Genomic DNA, 17971 nt, shown 5'->3' on the forward strand with positions numbered 1-17971 from the left:
TCATCCAGGTAACCACACACAGTATTAAGAATCAATGGTTCACAAACTTTTGAATGGGGTAATTTTAATAAATTCAGCTATTTTTTTGTCTTATGGATTATATGTAAACATCTTTTATGTAAAATATCTTACTCAGGACAGTACTAAATGAAAAATAACATGCATTTTGTATGATCTCTTATTTTGTTAAAATTTTTCACATTTTCACAAATTCTGCAAGTGGTTCACATACTTTTTCTCGCAACTGTAAAACGTCTCAGGTTACGCATGTAACCATGGTTCCCTGAGAACAGGGATCGAGACACTGGATGACTTGTTAGATGACTTGTAGTCACATGAATTCGCACAATAAATTTGAGCACAAAACCTGTAATCAAATAGCAGATATTCATCTGCTGAATTATTAAATGTATGAAAAAGCACTAAGAAATATTTTTTCAAATCTTCATGTGGTAAATCATAAGAGTCTATTTGTGTGGATTGCTAAAGTAAAGCATATTGGTGCAACATTAATGTTTCACTTTCAAATCTTTTATTATATAAAACCATCAAGATAAGATATAATCCCCATTATACATTTCTGTACAGTGTTTACAGTATAACCTGATTTGTTTTATGATGTTGGTGTAATAAATATATAAGGTTGGTTCTAATCATTTTCAAGCAGTGATAAGATAATATTTGATATTTTGATTGTGTTGTGCAGAGTGTGAATTATTCATTGTTGTCATGTATCTTTACAGAAGCCATATTTGAGTCTAGGGCTAATATTTGTGAGGGGGGAAAAGTATAAAATGCAACACTCAATGTTATACGATTCGTAACGGGATTCCTTGCTAAGTCTTTCTATCAACTAAAAAAAGGTTAAGATCCCGGATATTGGGATAAGAAAAAATGGTACAATATTTAGGTATTATTGTTGAAGTGATCTGCAGTGAGAACCACTGAATTAAAAGACTATTGCATGAGAAGGTGCGGTACAAACTCAAAATATGTTCAGTAACAAAATCTGGGTTCGTCATCTCAAATATCCTTAAATAAACTTGTAACATCAACTTCTTTCCAGAAAATCCCTCCCACATCACTGTATTATTGGCCTCTATGAGGTACCTTTGATACCTGTTTATACCAGACAATAGCTGTTTATGGCATACAATAAAGAACAGCTCAGAGAGAGATTTGACAGGGATAGTCATTCTCTTCAGGCAGCACTGACAGTGAATTATGGAAAAGATAGATTTGTTCTCAATTTTATTTATTTTAGCTTGTCTGCATGTCCACAGTGTTAGGAGTATTTTTGGTAAGTCAAATTTATTTAATGTTTGGATGCTTTGCTGACATGACGCTGTTGTTTATAAAAATAAATAAATAAATGTAATAATGGACTATTGAACTATCTATCTATATATCTATCTATCTAAAAACATGTTTTAACGGACAAAAGTCTTCTAACAAAAATAAAATACAAATGCAGTAAAGGATGCCAAAATAAAATATTCTCTCTCCGAATCTTTTTAAAGATGTTTTTAGATGGGTTTCAGTGAGTACACAACAAAAACTCCAGTGTTAAATTAACTCTCCTGGGAGTATATGTGAGACCATACTCGAGTGTCAAAGTTAATGATTATGTGAAAACATAACCAACACCACCTGATCATCTTTTGTCTTTACCCATGTAACAAAATCTAATATTAAAAAGTCAAGGGTCAAGAGCCCAACTAAAGCAAACAAAAAAAATTTGTTATCATCAGGTGTCTTCAATAATGGTCAATCATCACTCAATTAATTATCTTATTAACTTTAATACTGCTTCAGTGTTCATCAGAAACACACTTTTTCAGATTTCCAAATCTGGATTACCAGTGCTCTAAACAGGACTATTGTTCATTTCATAATGTAGGCTGTTAGCTATATGTAAAGAACAACATAAGAGAAAAGCATTTCAGAACATTTTTTTTAAACTGCTTAATTTGTCTTGTTTTTCAATAGATTGTGTGGTTTAGTATGTGTGCTGTTGAATTTAGCTTTTTATCTGTTTGTTAAGTCCTGAAACCAATTACTTGTTTTTTAAGGTACCTCAGAGATAAACTGTGCGTTTCAATTACCTCCTGTCTTTACCACACCTGTACTGGAGGACTATGAAGGTGAGTCCACAAGATCTAACCAACTGAGTATAACTAGTCCACAATATTAATTCCACATTTGCAAGTAACAGTTTTATTGGATTAATGTAATATGTTTTTTTATTTTTTAAATAATATTTATATATATGTATTTGTATTACAATTGTTAATATTTTGATAAAAACCCTCTGTGGTAATTTGAAACTATTCTTTCTGGGAGGAGTATTAGAAGAGTAGTAATGCAAGATCAATACTGGCATTATCCAGTGTTTATGCTTTAGAAAGTGTATTAAGAGTATTTAAATATGTATTCAATCTGGCCTTTAGGAAATGTAGAGATTTTCACTAATATCAGATCTGATGATCGTTTGGTGCTGGAGGGATTTTTCGATTCCATTGGTGTGACATTATTGGAGCTGGTTTACACTAACGGAGACTCAACTGCTACTGTACGAACCATCAAACCACTGGACGCAGAAAAACTTAAGGAGGTTTGTTTCACTATTTTCTTTGTTGGATCAAATAAATAAATATAAAATGAACATAGCCATACTTATATATTCATACAGACATATATATTACTTTCATAAAGAAAATAAGTGCCACATACTGTATGTTTCTTTGTGTTTTTTACTTCTTCCAGACAGGAGGAGTTTTGTCTTATTCAGTCACCTGCTCAAACACAGGGGTATGTTTATTTAAACAATAGCACTATCAAAACATTCAATAAGAATTATGAAAACAATTATCAGCACATAAATCTTCATTACAAATATTTCATTGTGCATTGCAGGTTAAACATCAACGGTGGGTACATATTGAGGATGTCAATGATAATCCTCCGATCTTCCAGAGTAAATCATACAACGCCGCAGTGTCAGAGGTGTGTATATTGTCACATCTTTATACAGCAGTAGTGTGTTTGGTCACTCATATTTGATCACTGTGTTTGACTCACATCTCTTTTTAAACCGTGTCTTTTGCTCCAGTCGACGGCTGTGGGTTCAGATGTGCTCAGGGTGATAGCTGAAGATGCAGATATTTCTCCAGAAAACAGCAATATTACATATTCTATACTGGTGAGTCTAAACCCTAGTGGAAAAAAACTATACCGAAATGTATTTAAATATATATTTATTTCATACGAAGTACACTACAAACCCATTAACATATTTACTGACAAATCACTTGAGACTAAATATTACAATTAATCTTTATTTGGAGTACTTCTTTATTGCACAATGCACATTTCTTAATATTAAGCCTAAAATGTGTTTAATATCACTATTAGTAATGATAGCAGGGCTCTCAAGTTTTAGCAAAAGTTTGGAGTGAGATTACATCTGTTAGGGAAGGAGCGTGGAGTGTTTATGTCTGTTGCTGTAACTGGTACAAACAGAAAGTAAAGTGTTAACAGAGAATGTTCAGAGATTTAAATTTGATTCGAGAATAAGGAAGTCGACAGAGATTGTGACAGAGTATGTAGCAGAGTTGCATCGCTTAGTGCAAGACTGTAATTACGGAGCAACTTTAAACCCAATGCTGAGGGATCAACTTGTTTGTGGCATAGATGATGATCAGATTCAGAGATGTTTGCTTTCAGAAACAAATCTGACATTTGAGATTGCTTTTAAATTTGCAGTAGCCACTGAAGTCGCATGCAAAAATAAATCCAGTGTACAGGCATGTAACTGTCATGTTCAAAGCGAGGAAGCCTGATCGCGGGAAAAAGGGAGAAACAGGTGAACAAAAAGAGAGAATGCTACACAGCAAAATCCCGTGTTAAATTAACACTGCTGGTGTTTATATAAGTCCACGCTCAGAGTGTGAAAAGGTAACACTGAATCAGTGTTGAAGTTAATTAGATAATTAAGTGATTGAATGATGATTGAGCATTAGTGATGAACACCTGCTTTTAACAAGCAGAATCACTGAAGGACAGAGGAACAACAAGAACAGAAAAGAGGAACACAAGAACTACAACTGACTTCCAGCCACAGTCTTAAATGAAATCAACTGAAGATAAAAGACATTAAACAACTCCACAAACAGCATTACCAGCTTTACTTATTACTAACCAGATTGACTTTATTTCTGTCATTTCTGTTTTAATGAAAATAATAGTTTCATTTAAAGTCATGATGAAGATCAGCGGTGGCTTTAGTTGGGCTCTTGACTCCTGCCTTTTTAACATTAGGTTTTCTCGGACTGTTGCAACTTTGTGTTTATAAAGCACATTTGTTATGGCAAGGACAGTGAAGAAGAAATAACAATCATCAAGTAACAATAAAATAGAATAATGCTCTGGTTATATAGATAATGTACTATTCATTTTGTCTTATTCATAATAATAGCTATGTGATTCTGAAGTAGAAGGTCCAAAATCAAAAAAGATATTCAAGATTTATAAAAAAAAAAAAAAAAAAAAACACACATAAGGTTTTCATTTACAACATTGCTTAGACTCACACAGACATCAAGATTCAGCATATGAATCTCAACAATGGTGACAATCAATGAAACGCTTCATGCTGCAGTGCATGCTGGGTACCACCAATCAAAACTCACCCATGGCTCCCAGCATGCATTGCGTTCTATATAAATTAAGCAGCTGAATTGTAACTAATTTTCTTTGATTCTTACCGTTTGCTTTTATTTTTGCTGTTTTTGTTGACTTTTTCGTGCCTTGTTTTATGTTCAGAATTTACTTGTTTATCAGAATTTGTTTTTTTGATTGTCACCATTATTGAGATTCATATGCTGATTCTTGATGTCTGTGTGAGTCAAAGAAAAGCTGTAGAGCTGTAAAACCTTTTATGCACTGAAGTTTATGTTTATGTTTATGTTTTTGTTATGTTTGTCCAGTTATTTGACAACCACAACCCTGCTGGATCTCATGCTGTGAAATCACATGGCTGTTATGAAGAATAATACAAAATTCATAACACATTACCTACATAAGCAGAGCATTAGACTCCAAATAAGCTCAGTGAATCAGGCCACTACATGATGATGATTGTCATCATCACCTGATCATATTTTCTTTAGCTTTCTTTGCACTAACAAATGTGTTTGATAAATGTTACAGCAGCCAGAGAAAACCTAATGTTTAAAAAGGCAAGAGTCAAGAGCCCAACTAAGTAAAATTTCTAATATGGCTGTTAATCAATTTATTTTTTAAATTTGACTAATTAAAATAAATATTTTAGTTGTCAGTCAATATATTTAGATCATATTTAACACATTAATGCATTCAGTTCCTTTTTAGAAAAAAACAAAACAAAACAAACACACAATTTGAGTATAATCATGTAAGCTCAGTTTGTGTTTTACTGATATTCTCATTTAAATCATATGCCCTGACAGCCTCCAGCACCAGATGAATTTGAAGTGAGAGATGACGGAAACATCAGGCTGACACAACCTCTGAACTACGACAATGCTCAACAGTACATCTTCACCGTGCAAGCTAAAGTAAAGACAAACTCTATGACATCCTAGTCCCACATCCATTTTACTTTTGCTTTACATTTAAAGGAATAATTTGCCCAAGAGTGAAAATTCTGTCACCATTTACTCATCCAAACCTGAATGTCCCCACTGGTGTTAAGGATGTTGCCTAGTAACTTTCCCAGTATGTTCAGAGACTGTCACGATGCGGAGTTCTTTTAAGGGTTGGGGGGACGTTATTTTGTGGACCTTCACAGAACATTCAGGATGTTCTCTGAACGTTTGGGTAACCATAAATTATTTATGGGGGGCCGTTATGCACATGCACATGCATGAACTAATGTAACTACTGTATCACTGCATCAGTAACTACACAGTTACTGCCAGAGATGGAAAGTCCAGGGGTCAGAAAGTAAAAGTCCTGCCATATTTTTATTCTACCCACTGAAGCAGTGTTAAAGTTAATGAAATATTTAAGTGATTAATTGAGTGATGATTGACCATTATTGAAGACACCTGATGTTAACAAGCAGAATCACCAAAGGAGAAAATCACAATTTTTAAGTCACCATACTTACATACGCTGAATCTTCATGTCTGTGTGCCTTAAAGAATTTTATTTATTTATTTTGATAAGAACATCTTTTGAGAAATCTTTTCTATTATATTGAAAAAGCTGATTATTTGCTGTAAAAACACAGTGCTGCTGTAATCAATAATGTAAATCTAACTCAGAGATTGGACTCTAAATGAGTTCAGCTATTCAGGTCAAACAATGATTATGTGAAAACATAACCAATAACACCTGATCATCCTTTTTCTTTGCTTTTCTGGCTGAATCAAAATCAAACAAAATCTAACATTCCAAAGTTAAGGGTCAAGAGCTCAACTAAAGCAAACACTGATCTTTAAAATTGTGATTTTCTCCTTTGGTGATTCTGCTTGTTAACATCAGGTGTCTTCAGTAATGGTCAATCATCACTCAATTAATCACTTAATTATCTCATTAACTTTAACACCGCTTCAGTGGGTGGAATAAAAAATATGGCAGGACTTTTACTTTCTGAACCCTGGACTTTCCACCTCTGCTTCTGGACTGAAGCACAGTCGTTCTCAAACCTGTCCTGGAGGAGCAGCAGCCCTGAACATTTTGAGTTGAATCAGGTGTGATAGATATAAATTAGATATTAAAGAAATATAAATGAGGATATTTTACTTTAATTTTACAGTTTTTGTTTGGTAGCCGCTTTTGCCAGTCATTGATCATTTTTTAAATGTTTTTTAATGATCTTTAATGCCATGCATTTATGCCTATAAGACAAGTCCTATAGGAATCTTATAGGAATAGTTTGAAAATATGATAGAAATTAGAATTAGAATTCTGTACAATTTTCTTATTGGAATCCTTTAGGATTGTTTGACAAGGGCATGGTGTCAAGGACGTCACCTGGTAACGTTCCCAGAACGTTCAGAGACGGTCACGATGTGAAGTTCTTTTAAGGGTTGGGGGACGTTATTTGGTGGACCTTCAGGGAACATTCAGGACATTCTGGGAATGTTTAGGGGACTATTACTGTACGATGTTCTCTCTAGGTCTATACACTACATTCCTATAACATTTGCAGGAACTTTAGGGGACCAACCTAGAATGTTATTTTTTGGTCCTATTTAGGTCCTTCTGTCACATTTACTGAATGTTTCCAGAACCTTTAGCAACATTACAGGAACTTTTAGGGGACCAAACTAGAATGCAACTGCAGCACTTCTTTCACACTGGTTCTTGGTCTGCAGATCCTTAATCTGTCATTTTGAAAGCTCTGCATAAGGAGCAATGGCTTCTGGTGCAGTACCGAATGTAAATAGGCTGCCTGAAGAAAAACTCGGAAGTGACCGTTCATAGAGTCCATTGAGGTGTATATGCTGCCCAGGACCTTTCTGGTTGGTTTAAAGAAATACCAGGTATCCAATGGTCCACAAATATAGGGAAATGACAGATAGCAAGGATTTTCTATTTTATTGTAATTTATTTTTTATTATTTTTTTTTATGAGAACTTTGCTTTTCACCTATAGGTGAAATGGCTGCTTCTTAACCAACTTTTTCAAATGGGTCAGAAAGACGCAGCGCTGTCCGGAACCATATGGGAATGTTCTGTTAACATCCCAAATGTCCTCTTTGTAACGTTTCTATGTTACCATAGAATAACCAATATGGAATGTCCTCCTAAAGTCATATCGGGAATGTTATAATATGACAAACAGAGGACCATGTGGAAATGTTCTGTTAACTTCCCAAATATCCTCTTTGTAACATTCTCGTGTGACCGTAAAATAACCAAAATAGAACGCCTACCTAAAGTCATATAAGGAACCTTTAACTGCAGCACTTTCATTACCAAAAGAGGACGTTTTAGGAATGAAAATTAGGGGGAATTTTCATCACCCTTATAGAACTTTTAGGGAATGTTGCGCAAAGTCACGAGAATGTCACCTTCTACGTGAATTATTACTACCTTAAAGGTGCATACTAATACCTTTTGAAAGAGTAGTACTCCAGTGCCTTTTTTTCTAGGAGTGTAGGACTTTCTTTCTTTTGTGGAACACTAATGCAGATGTTTAGTAGAATTGTCTAAACTGCTTTTTCAAATACATTGAAATTTTCGTTTTTGGATGAACTATAATTTGAAGGTAGATAGTAATAAAACCCTATGATTCTTTGCAGGATAAAGAAGAATTCAGTGACACCACAACAGTTACAATAACAGTTGAAGATTTTGACAATCTAAACCCTTATTTTGATCACAGTCTCTACAAGGCATCCATTGAGGAAAATCAGGTAAATGACGTCATGATCAATACTTTAAACTCATGTCTGATCAAACAAATAAAACCCTCCATGTCTTTTCTGTTCACGCACAGGTAGGACAGTTTTCAGACATCACTCCTGAGGCCATAAAAGCTCAAGATGGCGACACGGGCATCAACGAGACTGTAGTTTACAGCATAACAGCAGGTGCTCATAACAGAAGATTTACAACACACTTACATGACATGTGTCCTAATCTAAATAACCTCCTCCACCTGTTCCCAAAAAAAAGTTTCTCTGTAGATGTGCGAGAGCTGGAGGTGAAACACTGCCTTTAAATCTGATAAAATAGAAAATTCCACCAAACAATAATCAAGCACAGTAATTGTAATAAAGCAAGTACTTTACACTGCTGATACACTTCTATTTGAATAAATAATTGTACTCATAAAAGCATGTATTCACATTTCTGTTTCAGTTTTTCCAAATGAATATCAGAGCAACTTTGAAATCAATCAAAACAGTGGAGCCATCTCTGTGACAACGGCACTAGACCGAGAGGAAATAGACCAGATAAATGTTAACATACAGGTATCAGACCTTTCTTAAAACATTCACAAAAACCATTTAACTGCTATTACGAACCAGAAGAGAATTCAGTATTGTGTTTGTTTATGTTTTCCACTCATGATTTTCTTTTATAAACAGGCAACTCAGAAGGATGATGCCAGCAAAACAGCTAATGCTGTTGTGTCTGTCACCATTGAGGATGTGGATGACAGTCCTCCGAAATTTGACCAGGATGAGTACACCGTATCTATTCTGGAAAATTCATTACAAGATCAGTTGGTTCTTCAGATTAGAGTCACCGATCTAGACCTGGTACTGTTCCTAAGAACATCAATGTCTAACATCAAGAATCAGCATATGAGTCTCAACAATGGTGACAATCTAAAGTGCCATGCTGCAATGCATGTTGAGTACTAGCATAGTACAAAACATCCAGCATCCATTGCAGCATGGCACTTTTGATTGTCACCATTGTTGAGACTCATATGCTGATTCTTGATGTCTGTGTGTGTCATCATAGATTAACTTTTAGTGCTCATGTCTGTCAAAATCTTCTAACTGATTGCTGCAGAACCCCACGCTGTATTAATGCAGGATTTATAATGTAAATGTATTAGTAGCACAACACACTTATTGTGACATCAGGACATTTTTAAAACTACAAAACAATCAACAGACAACCATTATCACCTGATGTCATTTTGATTTAGCTTCCTTTGCTACTGCAAATATGTTTAACAAACACACTGTCACAGCAGCCAGAAAGCCCAACTAATGGAACAACTAATCACTGCTATGGTGACTTCAAATGAAAGAGTTAATTCTCAATAACAACTTTTGTAGATGTCTAACATTAAAGTCAATCTGGTTAGTAATAAGTGAAGCTGGTAATGCTGTTTGTGGAGTTGTTTAATCATCCTCTGCTGAGATCTTGAGAGATTTAATGTCTTTATCTTCAGTTGATTTAATCTAAGGCTGTGGCTGAAGTCAGTTCTTGTGTTTCTGCTTGTCTCTTTTTATGTCCTCTTCTTTCCTTTAGTGATTCTGCTTGTTAACAGGCTTATTAAGGCTGAGATGCCTCTATATTTAATATACACAGATTTTGTGGCTCAGATAAGGTCCAGTTTAGGTTTATTTCTTTGCTCTTGGCTGACATTGCTGTGGCCTGCTTGTGGCCCAGATCTGGCAAACAGAAGCGGCCTACACAAGGACCGTAATTCATTGCAGCATGTGGGCCAGATCATCATGCCACGTGTGCCAGATGTGGGCCGGATATGGGCAGACAAAATGTTGCTATCTGGGATGTAGGTCACGTGACATAGCTTACCAATCCCTTCTCCTCCATCCAGTTCAACAAGGTTTTGAAAAGTGTTTTAAAGCTTTCAAACACTGACAAATGAGGAAATATAGGGGAATTCAGAAAAGCTAATTTTGCATGGGAAACAAAACACACTAGCAAATTTAACTCAAGAAAGAGAAACAACAAAAAAAGAAATGGGAAACAAAACACAAAGAAAAAAAAAACAGCTCAAGTTCACACAAAGGCAGGCTGCCTTATGCACTGGCATTATACCTTTTCAAACACGCCAAGAAAACTGGACATTTAAATTAAATTAATTAAAACACTTAAATCTCTTCTAACTATCCAAGTCTTCAAATTTAAAGCTGTTGTAAACTTCCATGTAAGGTTTTGTCAAGCCAACATTCCAAGTGTGTTTTGATGTACAGGTACTTACCTTTTCTAGTTTTCTTTCCGATCAGGGAGGGTTCTCTAAAGGTCATTTTATCATGGATAGTGATACCTTCATTATCAACAGTCAAGGAGTCATATCACTCCGGAGCAACGCCACCTTGGATAGGGAAACTGTAGACAATTACAATATACAGGTACAAAGCAATCACATTCATTTCTTAATTCCAACTATTTACAAAATGTTCAGGATGACTATTCATTCTGAATGGGATTTTTGTATTGTCTTTCTCAGGTAATAGCTGTAGACCAGCCTGTCAATGGTTTAAGCTCCACAGCTCAGGTCATCATCACTGTTCTGGACGTCAATGACAACAACCCACAATTCCTTCCTCTCCCAGAGCCCATTGAGATTCAGGAAGGTGCATACACACCCTCATCACCTGGAGAGGTGTGCGAAATCTTAGTCACAGACGCTGACATTGGAGACAATGGACGTGTCACCATCACTACTTCCTCACACAGTGAAATATTCACATTCAGAGAGGTGAGGGGGATTTAACATGTACATGATATATACATTTTATGATATTATATTTTTATAAACATGACATTGTAACGTTCAGATCTTATAAAAACATGTTTAGGATGGGACTCTACTAGCTATCAAGGAGCTTGATCGAGAGATACAGGATGTATATGATGTGCTCATTGTTGCCAGTGATCATGGGATGCCACAGGGAAATGTACAGTATTCATTTTTATTTATGTATATTGAATGATGCAAATCTGTGTAGTTCAATACAAATTGCATTTGTATTGATTTGAACATTTGGTAGCAGATTGTTCACAGATTGCCTGATGCGCTTATATTACATATAATTTGAATTTGGGATTTATCCATCCCTAAATGACACGGAAACATTTTTTTTTTTTTCACTTTTTTTTTTACACTTATGCAGATATTCAAAAGTCTGGCTACCTGATATTATTAGTTCAAACCATACAAGTAAATTACTCTTAATTCTAGAAATTAAGTTAGATTCTACACATTGAAAATATGAACTTTTGGTCTGAACTATAAAAGGTTGCTTGGGTTCATTTTCTGCAGAACATCACCACAGTGAGGGTCAGTATCACAGATGTCAATGACAACGCTCCAGTTTTCAGCTCTGATACCTACAGCAAAAGCATTCTGGTTAAAGATGCCAAGGTTGGAGAGGTGCTGCTGACGCTCTCGGCCACAGATAAAGATGCTGGAAGCAACGCACTTATTAGCTACAGGTAAGCTTAAGACTAAACTTCCATTTCTTTAGGATCAATAATATGAAGGCAAAACCATGAACCCATTTACCTACATGACACCTTTAAGACTTTTGTAACTTTTGTAGGTTTGGCATTGACAACCCAGATAGCATCAATGATCGAAATAATGTTGAATCAATGTTAATGTGTCAACGTTAACTGCATTGAATCAATATCACTTTTGCACCCTCAATTAATGTTGAATCAATGTTGAAATTTCAACAAAAAATCAATGGTAATGGCATCGAATCAGGGTTACAATGTGATGTTGGTTCACATCATGCTTACACTCTCGGAAAATGAAACACAACTACAACTGACTTAAAGCTACACAGCCTGAAATCAACTGAAGATAAAAGAAGACAATAAATCTCTCAAGATCTCAGCAGAAGTTCTTTTTGAGAATTAACAGAGGTTTAGATGTTGACGTTTTATTGAAAATGTTTGGTCACCATTATGGTGGTCAGTGTTTCCTTGAGTTGGGCAGTTTGACTCTTGGCTTGTCGTGTGAGTTTGTGGTCTTTGTAACAGTGTTTACCAAAACACATCATTTATTGCAAAGAAAACCAGAAATAAAATGATAGAGTGATATAGTTTTCATCATCATAAAACAAAATTGCACTCCTGAACAAAAGTGCACATTTGTTTTTAGTAGGTAATGTTCAAAAGTATTTTTGGTGAATGTTACCTATTAAAAACAAATTTGCACTTTTGAGAACAATTAGTAAATGACTTTGCTTTATATGATGATGATGATGATAACTATATCACTCTATCATTTTGTTTCTGGTTTTCTTTGCAACAAATTATGTGTTTTGGTAAACACTGTTACAAAGACCACAAACTCACCTAAAAAGCCAAGAGTCAAACTGCCCAACTAAAGGAAACACTGACCACCAAAATGGTGACCAAACATTTTCAATAAAATGTCAACATCTAAACCTCTGTTAATTCTCAAAAAGAACTTCTGCTGAGATCTTGAGAGATTGATTGTCTTCTTTTATCTTCAGTTGATTTCAGGCTGTGTAGCTTTAAGTCAGTTGTAGTTGTGTTTCATTTTCTGAGAGTGTAAGCATGATGTTGAACCAACATCACATTGTAACCCTGATTCGATTCCATTACTATTGATTTTTTGTTGAAATTTCAACATTGATTCAACATTAATTGCGGGTGCAAAAGTGATATTGATTCAATGCAGTTAACATTGACACATTAACATTGATTCAACATTATTTCGATCATTGATGCTATCTGGGAAAGGTCACATGTGACCGAAAAGTTCACTCTCTTTTTTTTCAGTAAAGTTTGTTTTTTTTTTCTCTCGCATTTGATGTTTTTTCTTTTTTTCTTTTTTTTCTCCTTCTTTGGTGGAGTGTGCAGACTCTTTTGAAATGATTCACCTTTAAGACAGATGCATGAATGTTGTGTTTCTGTAGGTTCTCTGAAGACTCCTCAATGGTCACACTGGATGCTGAAACAGGAGACATCACTTTGACCTCTGACCTTAGCGAGGTCACAGAAGACACGCTGCTAAACTTTAGTGCTATAGCGACCGATCATGGAACACCACCAGAATCTGATGAAGGTTTGGGCTTGGTTTGCATAATTTCTTTAGTGAATATTGTGTTAAAACAATGCAGATAATGTGTGCGAATAAACATTTATTATTGGGAGCAGTTAATTCCCCCTTCAGTATTCAAATCTGATCTGATAAACATGTCAAGATGAACATCTTTCTTCTCTCTGTAGCTGAAGTGTTGATCTACTTCAAAATTGCTCCTTTCACTGAGAGTGTGGCTTTTGAAAGCTCCTCCTACAAATTCACAATAAAGGAGAATGAACCTGAGGCCTCAATAGTGGGCAAGGTCAAGGCATTTACAGGTAATCCACTGGTTACTGTCAGCTATAACATAAAGTCACACAAGGATGTCTTCTCTGTGGATGGTGAGGGAACCATAAAAGCTCTCAGACCGCTGGACAAGGAGGAAGAGGAGTGGTACATCCTCACAGTAGAGGCCATAGACTCCAGAACTCCCCCAAACACTGCAGAGACAACGGTACTATTCTTACTTCAAATTGAGACCAGAAACAAACTTTTAGCAATTTATGTTAATGCATAATGTATATTTCAGAATACAATGACACATGAAGCTTGTGTAGCTGGAAGTGTTTGCAGTTTTACTCATCAAGCACGTCAATGCCAATGTTTTTCTTTTCTCACAATCTTCAGGTCAGTGTTCAGGTTGAGAATGTGAATGAGGCTCCTGTGTTTGACACTGAAATATATGAAGCAGAAATTTTCAATATCTCTCCATACAAATTCCCTATAGTGAAGGTCCAGGTAAGTGTGGCTGGGCATAGATATCAGTTATAAATGCAATGGATGTATACTCTTATCTTACTCTTATTTTGTAATTAGTGATGTTCACAAAGGCAGACATCACTGTTACTGTTGCTATTGCTCATACTAAAGGGCCAGTGATTTGTTCAAACCCTTAACCCTAAAAATTAATTAATTTAAACTAAATAAATAAAATGATCCCCTGGTAGGAACTCCTAAATGGTTCTATATATAAAGTGCCTGACATTTTTTTTTTTACAATTGATTTTATGATTTTTTTCTTTGTAGTAAAAGTGGTTGAAATGTGGTTGTTTGTCCCTCAGGCATGGGACCCTGATGTGGGCGAGAGCTCAGAACTGCAGTATTCCCTGCAGGAGTCCACAACTCTGCTGGATGTGGAGGAAAACACTGGTCAGATCTACGTACTGGATGCATCTAGCTTTGGAGACAGTCTGTTCACCTTTCACGTTAAAGCCACTGATAAACATGGACTGTTCACAACTACAACAGTACAGGTGAGAGAGAGAAAATAAGAGAAAGCTTTTGGAAGACTGTTTCAAATGATCAATGGCATTTTGATTGAGAACAGAACAATAAAACAGAGCAGTCAATGCAAAGATTGAGTTCTTGTGTTTGCCACCTACAGATCAAAGTAAAACAAAGTGTACATCGTGACAGCGTCTCAGTAATCTCTCTAAACCAGCCTGTATACATAGTGGAGAAGAAGATACTAGAGATGGAAGAGTGAGTAATCTCCGTTCATTATTTAAACATGTTATTGAGACAGAAAAAGAGCATTTCAGTTTATGAAGTGAAGTGTTAATATGTTTTGAGCTAAGAGTGTAAGTGGAAACATGTTTAAGGAATAATTAACCCAAAAATAAATGTAAAAAATAATTATTTTACTCACCCTCATATCATACCTAACCTTTGTGTTCTGCTGTGTTTTTACTGAAACACAAAAGAAAATGTTCATACAGTTCTTTTCCACACAAAGTCATATAGTAGTGACCATAGCTTCTTCAAATAAGACCAATAAGAGGGGCTTGAGCCCCTGCCCATTTAATTGCTAATAGTAAAGAGCCCTTTTGGTTGCAAAACACATCATTTGTGATAGTGTGATCTTTTCTCAGATCCATGGAGAAAGTTTTAGGCTGGACTGTGAAAGTCCTCAGTGTGAGAGCCGAGGATGGGATTGAGATGCGCACCATTCTCAGAGAATCTACACACAAAACTTACGTCAGTTTCATCGCCATGGACTCCAGTGGAGCTGTCATCAAAGCCACAGAGGTCAAAGAGTAAGTTGAACTAATATCAGTTTCTTTAGACTCTTGTAATGTGAAAGCTGATGTGGAAATGTGTAAGTAAATAGAAAACATGTTTACAGTAAATACAGTTATAATGGTTGGAGCTGATAGCTGTGTGCTCTGACTGTAAATCAACTATAAATTTGATCGGTTATGAAGCTGAATACATTCATTTTCATTTTAACTTTGACTGCCCACTGCTCCTATCACACCCTGAAACATTTACTAAATGTTTTTGAGTATTTTATGATTGCAAAAGACATGCCACTGAATAAAAAAAAAAAAAATACAAATAAAAAAAAAATACTCTATATGAACTATTCCTATATATATATATATATATATATATATATATATATATATATATATATATATATATATATAAACAGAGATTTTAGGGTGCATTTTTATTTATTTAAAATGAAAAACCAATATCAGGTTGACTGACCTAGCAGTATGTGAAAAAACAACCCAGCAAATAGATTAATGTATAAAACCCAACAAGCTGGGTCAAAATAACCCAGCATGTGTGCTGTTCATATTAATGCTGGGTTGACAAATAACCCAGAAATGGTTATTTTTAACCCAGCATTTTTTAGAGTGTGGTTTACCAACCATGTTTGTGTAAGGATACAAGTAAGGGATGTGAATTATGTGACAAGTGTGAGTGCTGCAATTGTTTGATCGCAAATAACGTCACGATACGCAGAAATGTATCCACCTTGAAAACTGTTCCCCCTCAAAATTAGGATTTATAAAGGTTTTCAAATCATAAAAAAAAAATCTTATATAAGTGCATTAACAAAAATATAAGCTATATATATGAAAAATTGCTGTATGTGCATTAACAAAAAATATAGTCTTCACATTTCCCTCTAGCCTGCTTGCCTGAATTACAACTATTTTATATAATAAGAGTGTTATGGGCAGCATCTGAAATATGTTCACTTCCACAGGAAACTGAATATTGAGCTCAAAGTTTTAACGTCTGAACTGGAGAAGGTTTTTGGTCCTGGTTTGGAAATCAAAGTGGAGGACAGTTCTGGAAACACTGAAGATCCCAGTCAAGCAGTTATAATTGTTCTAGGTGTTCTGCTGGCTATAAGCATTGTGATTTCATTGCCGACAATTATCCATCTGGTCAAGTAAGTTATTACTGGCGATGTAATTTCATTTCTGTCTATCTGTCTATCTATCTATCTATCTATCTATCTATCTATCTATCTATCTATCTATCTATCTATCTATCTATCTATCTATCTATCTATCTATCTATCTATCTATCTATCTATCTATCTATCTATCTATCTATCTATCTATCTATCTATCTATCTATCTATCTATCTATCTATCTATCTATCTATCTATCTATCTATCTATCTATCTATCTATCTATCTATCTATCTATCTATCTATCTATCTATCTATCTATCTATCTATCTATCTATCTATCTATCTATCTATCTATCTATCTATCTATCTATCTATCTATCTATCTATCTATCTATCTATCTATCTATCTATCTATCTATCTATCTATCTATCTATCTATCTATCTATCTATCTATCTATCTATCTATCTATCTATCTATCTATCTATCTATCTATCTATCTATCTATCTATCTATCTATCTATCTATCTATCTATCTATCTATCTATCTATCTATCTATCTATCTATCTATCTATCTATCTATCTATCTATCTATCTATCTATCTATCTATCTATCTATCTATCTATCTATCTATCTATCTATCTATCTATCTATCTATCTATCTATCTATCTATCTATCTATCTATCTATCTATCTATCTATCTATCTATCTATCTATCTATCTATCTATCTATCTATCTATCTATCTATCTATCTATCTATCTATCTATCTATCTATCTATCTATCTATCTATCTATCTATCTATCTATCTACTATCTATCTATCTATCTATCTATCTATCTATCTATCTATCTATCTATCTATCTATCTATCTATCTATCTATCTATCTATCTATCTATCTATCTATCTATCTATCTATCTATCTATCTATCTATCTATCTATCTATCTATCTATCTATCTATCTATCTATCTATCTATCTATCTATCTATCTATCTATCTATCTATCTATCTATCTATCTATCTATCTATCTATCTATCTATCTATCTATCTATCTATCTATCTATCTATCTATCTATCTATCTATCTATCTATCTATCTATCTATCTATCTATCTATCTATCTATCTATCTATCTATCTATCTATCTATCTATCTATCTATCTATCTATCTATCTATCTATCTATCTATCTATCTATCTATCTATCTATCTATCTATCTATCTATCTATCTATCTATCTATCTATCTATCTATCTATCTATCT

At 34.6% G+C, this 17971-nt stretch overlaps 1 protein-coding gene across 1 annotated transcript in view; it reads left to right on the forward strand.

Annotated features, from left to right (window-relative positions):
- Positions 1 to 1153: 1153 nt before the first annotated feature.
- LOC127513576 (protocadherin-23-like) overlaps positions 1154 to 17971 on the forward strand; it is a 24474-nt gene continuing 7656 nt past the window's right edge. The window contains exons 1-22 of the mRNA XM_051895482.1: positions 1154 to 1300; positions 2073 to 2144; positions 2451 to 2614; positions 2767 to 2811; positions 2917 to 3006; positions 3113 to 3202; positions 5490 to 5597; positions 8294 to 8407; positions 8491 to 8584; positions 8856 to 8968; positions 9086 to 9259; positions 10709 to 10834; positions 10933 to 11184; positions 11285 to 11383; positions 11749 to 11921; positions 13379 to 13527; positions 13692 to 13999; positions 14173 to 14283; positions 14607 to 14798; positions 14930 to 15027; positions 15417 to 15581; positions 16547 to 16735. Of these exons, the coding sequence (XP_051751442.1) occupies positions 1225 to 1300; positions 2073 to 2144; positions 2451 to 2614; positions 2767 to 2811; positions 2917 to 3006; positions 3113 to 3202; positions 5490 to 5597; positions 8294 to 8407; positions 8491 to 8584; positions 8856 to 8968; positions 9086 to 9259; positions 10709 to 10834; positions 10933 to 11184; positions 11285 to 11383; positions 11749 to 11921; positions 13379 to 13527; positions 13692 to 13999; positions 14173 to 14283; positions 14607 to 14798; positions 14930 to 15027; positions 15417 to 15581; positions 16547 to 16735 (3002 nt within the window). The 5' untranslated portion in view covers positions 1154 to 1224. The remainder of the gene's footprint in view (positions 1301 to 2072; positions 2145 to 2450; positions 2615 to 2766; positions 2812 to 2916; positions 3007 to 3112; positions 3203 to 5489; positions 5598 to 8293; positions 8408 to 8490; positions 8585 to 8855; positions 8969 to 9085; positions 9260 to 10708; positions 10835 to 10932; positions 11185 to 11284; positions 11384 to 11748; positions 11922 to 13378; positions 13528 to 13691; positions 14000 to 14172; positions 14284 to 14606; positions 14799 to 14929; positions 15028 to 15416; positions 15582 to 16546; positions 16736 to 17971) is intronic.

Source organism: Ctenopharyngodon idella, chromosome 1 (assembly GCF_019924925.1).
Source record: "Ctenopharyngodon idella isolate HZGC_01 chromosome 1, HZGC01, whole genome shotgun sequence".
Lineage (NCBI taxonomy): Eukaryota > Metazoa > Chordata > Actinopteri > Cypriniformes > Xenocyprididae > Ctenopharyngodon > Ctenopharyngodon idella.